The 3,414-nt window shown below is 44.1% G+C and overlaps 1 protein-coding gene across 2 annotated transcripts in view; it reads right to left on the reverse strand.

The window, feature by feature from the left end:
* Positions 1–292: 292 nt before the first annotated feature.
* The window catches only part of LOC308305761 (G patch domain-containing protein 2-like), a 46,605-nt gene continuing 43,483 nt past the window's right edge, over positions 293–3,414 (reverse strand). For both annotated transcript variants that reach the window (XM_080750619.1, XM_080750618.1), the window contains exon 11: positions 293–1,173. In XM_080750619.1, the coding sequence (XP_080606745.1) occupies positions 1,010–1,173 (164 nt within the window). In that variant the 3' untranslated portion in view covers positions 293–1,009. The remainder of the gene's footprint in view (positions 1,174–3,414) is intronic.

Genomic DNA, 3,414 nt, shown 5'->3' on the forward strand with positions numbered 1-3,414 from the left:
ACCAGCGTGCGGTGTCCCTGCTGACAAACGCTCAGGCTACTAAAGGAAGACATAATTGTTGGGCTTGTGTGGATGGGGGGGCAGGTGGCCTGGAGACTGGTGTGTAGAGACAGGAGGAAGGGGGAGAGAGAGAGTGAGAGAGTAGGGATGGGACGATATGGAAATGTCATATCGCGATTATTGTGACAAAATAAATCGCGATTTGCGATGTTATCGCGATAATCAAAATCCGTTATCCTGGGGCGGAACGTTGCCAAAAAATAGCCGATCTACAAGCTCACAACGCGTCGCTTTGTGAGCTTGTAGATCGGCTATTTTTTGGCAAAGACATTTGATAGAGAGTGAAAAAAATACTGTATCAAGTACGTATATTATAAGTACCTTTTGACATAGAGGGTTTAAATGGTAAGGGATATTCAGCTCGGCAAATAAAAGGTGAATTGATCCCAGTGCATGACGGAGAACGACAACACGATAAATGACATCCCGCGATACGATTATCGAGAGTGTTTTTTAATCACGATAAACGATAATATTGCTTATCATCCATCCCTAAGTGAGAGAGAAAGAGAGAGAGAGAGAGAGACACTCACACACACATACAGAGAGAGAGAGAGAGAGAGGGGAGCTGCCTGGTACGAGGATAGTCTGGAGGAAACCTCTTGAAGCTGCCTTCTGCCTGGAGGACATGGTTGGACTGTGGGGTGATTAACTAGCCTTGATTGCATTAACATTTCTCATCCTTTAAATACTAACTAGAAAGACTGAATGCTGATTTGAAGAGGAAGGAGAACGCTGTGTTCCACAGATTATTATACATTTTTTTTTCATTCGTTCTTCTTTGTGTGACCAAGCGAGCGGCCCCTGGTTCAAGCGTTCACAGTTTATGGCGAGCACGACAGTTCTCTATTGCTACTGTGCCTCCTCCTCCTCTGCTGGCTTGGCTCACGCTGGTTCCACAACACCCACCTTCGGTTCTCCAGCTGTTAAATATACACCTCTGGAGCTTCTAAACGTCCAGTCGGTCTGAAGCAGAGGCCTGTGGTTCTGCTGCTCTCCAGGTTCCCGCCGCCGCCGCGGCAGCAGCAGTGGCCTCTGGCGCGGCGGTGCTGGTGGTGGCTCCTCTCCGGGCCTCGTCTCTGAGCTCATCCTTATGATAGGGAATGCTCGCTGCTGAAGGAGGGAGAGACGGCAGACGGGCAGAGTCAGGTTTATTCGGCCAAACATGATGTTACACATTGACCCATTAAGACAGGGAATGCAAATCTGTGTCACTTTTAGATTTGAACCACTTTAACCATTATTTTATGCTTTTGCTATTGAAAAATAGCAGATATACAAGTTCACAGCGCGGCACACATTGCAAAATGTGTTTTTGCAAGAATCGGCCTCATGGTGGCGCTAGAAGAGGGGCATGTGAGAAATGAGGGGTCGAAGTTGTGGTTTGGCAGCCAAGGACTGTGTGTGCAAAGTTTGGCATGGACAGGGGCAACGGTGGTGGAGATATGAGTAGGGAAAAGTGTGACATGACGGACAGACTGACAGACAGACAGACTGACAGCCGGTGGAGGTTTTGATAGTAACTGCGGCCGTAAAAGTAATAAGGCACTACGGTCATTTTAGAACAGAGGAAGGGGGTTTTAGGCTCTAGGGGAGGCGCTAGCCTAACAACGCCCCCTAGCTGTTCTAAAGTCACTGCGACCCCCAGCCTCTTGAGGCTAAACGCTTTAATAATAGAGATTAAATGTAAACTAAATATAAGAAATGTATGAATAAATAAAAGCATTACACAATGGCTGTGGGAATGTGCACCTACGTGATTGACAGGCATTGCCCTGCAGACATGCAATGACAAGTCTCATGGTTGATTTATTTATTCATTAGTGTGATGGCGTGTGAGAACTGAAGAAGCTACCCCTATGTCTATATAGTGCTTTGAAGAGCCTTCCAATGGGGAGCAGTTCAAAGTGTGTTGGCCACGGTGCGAGGGGGCGGAAATTACATCATGTTCTTTACAGCAGGGGTCTTCAACAGGGGGTCCGGGACCCCTAGGGGGTCCTCAGAGTCACTACAGGGGGTCCTCCAAATCTTTGTGTGATAGAAACCTTTTTATCCTTTTTTATATTAACCACTTGAACCATATCCTTGAACCGTGTCCATATTCTGAGAACGTCAGACGAAAATAGCAGATCTACAAGCTCACAATGCCTCGCTATTTTCGGCAAAGAGATTTGGTGTAGAGGGGGAAAAAGAGCAGACTAAGTACGGAGTGAAAGGTCAAGTTTATTAATTAAGTAAGACGGTTCAAGTGGTTAAATATCTGAAAACACAAATTGACATGAATCCAAAATACACTGATGATTGTGCTGTCAAACAATGAAACTACCGGTATAAGGAATCTATGAAAAGGTTGTGGGGGTCCCTGCTTCATCTCTTTCTCGACTAAGGGGTCCTTGGCCTGAAAACGTTGAAGACCCCAACTTTACAGTAATGCACCTCGAAAAAAAAACTTGTAAAAAGGCATTTTTCATCATGACCCATTTCCCTATAGATTGCTCCAAACAACTGACTCGCTACGCTAGTAAATATAAAATGTATTCCCCAACCCAATGGATGGCTGGTATATTGAAATAAACCTTTGAGGCAATCCCCATCCTAGTAAACTAAGCACAGTATTAATGAGGTTTTGGTCAAGTGAACCCAATCCAATTTGGTCCCATATGACTTGTGGACATGGCTATTAAGAGACCAATCTGTGCCTTTCCTGTGATTTAACTCATCCACCGTCCGTCAACTTATACTGATGCTGTGTGTTTGGGACTTCATACATCTTGGGTTTCACATCTCACTTAAAAAAAATAAGAAAAGAAGACATGGTCATTTTCCTGATAGTGCTGACCTTTAACCAATTTAGACCGGGTACGAATTATTGGGTATTATTTTATTCTTTAACTATGACAAATAGCAGATCTACAAGCTCACAGCGCGAGCTTGTAGATCTGCTATTTTGAAATCTAAGGTTTTTTTGAAAAAACACATGTTTCTACGTCAGTGGTTCTCAAACTCTTTCATGTCAAGGACCCTAGAATTATAAGTATTTGGCCGCCCACCCCCGTCTCAAAATATTTAGTTCCAGGGACCCCCCCAGAAGCAAATATTTGAGTTACAAATGTTCACTTTAAAAATGAGATATTCAAAGATTTGCCACATTTTCATGTTTTTTCAAAAATAGCAGATCTACAAGCTTGCATGCGCGGCACTCGGTGCCGCACTGTGAGCTTGTAGATCTGCTAGTTTTCAATAGTTAAAGCGTTAAATAATTCTAGGCCCAAAAGGATTAAATCTCTCTGTCTCTGGGGAAAAAATCTGAAACTGAACTTGGGGGACAATTTACACAGAATACGAAAAAGGAAC

The sequence above is a fragment of the Nannobrachium achirus genome (assembly GCF_963921795.1).
Source record: "Nannobrachium achirus genome assembly, chromosome: 20".
Taxonomy (NCBI): Eukaryota; Metazoa; Chordata; class Actinopteri; order Myctophiformes; family Myctophidae; genus Nannobrachium; species Nannobrachium achirus.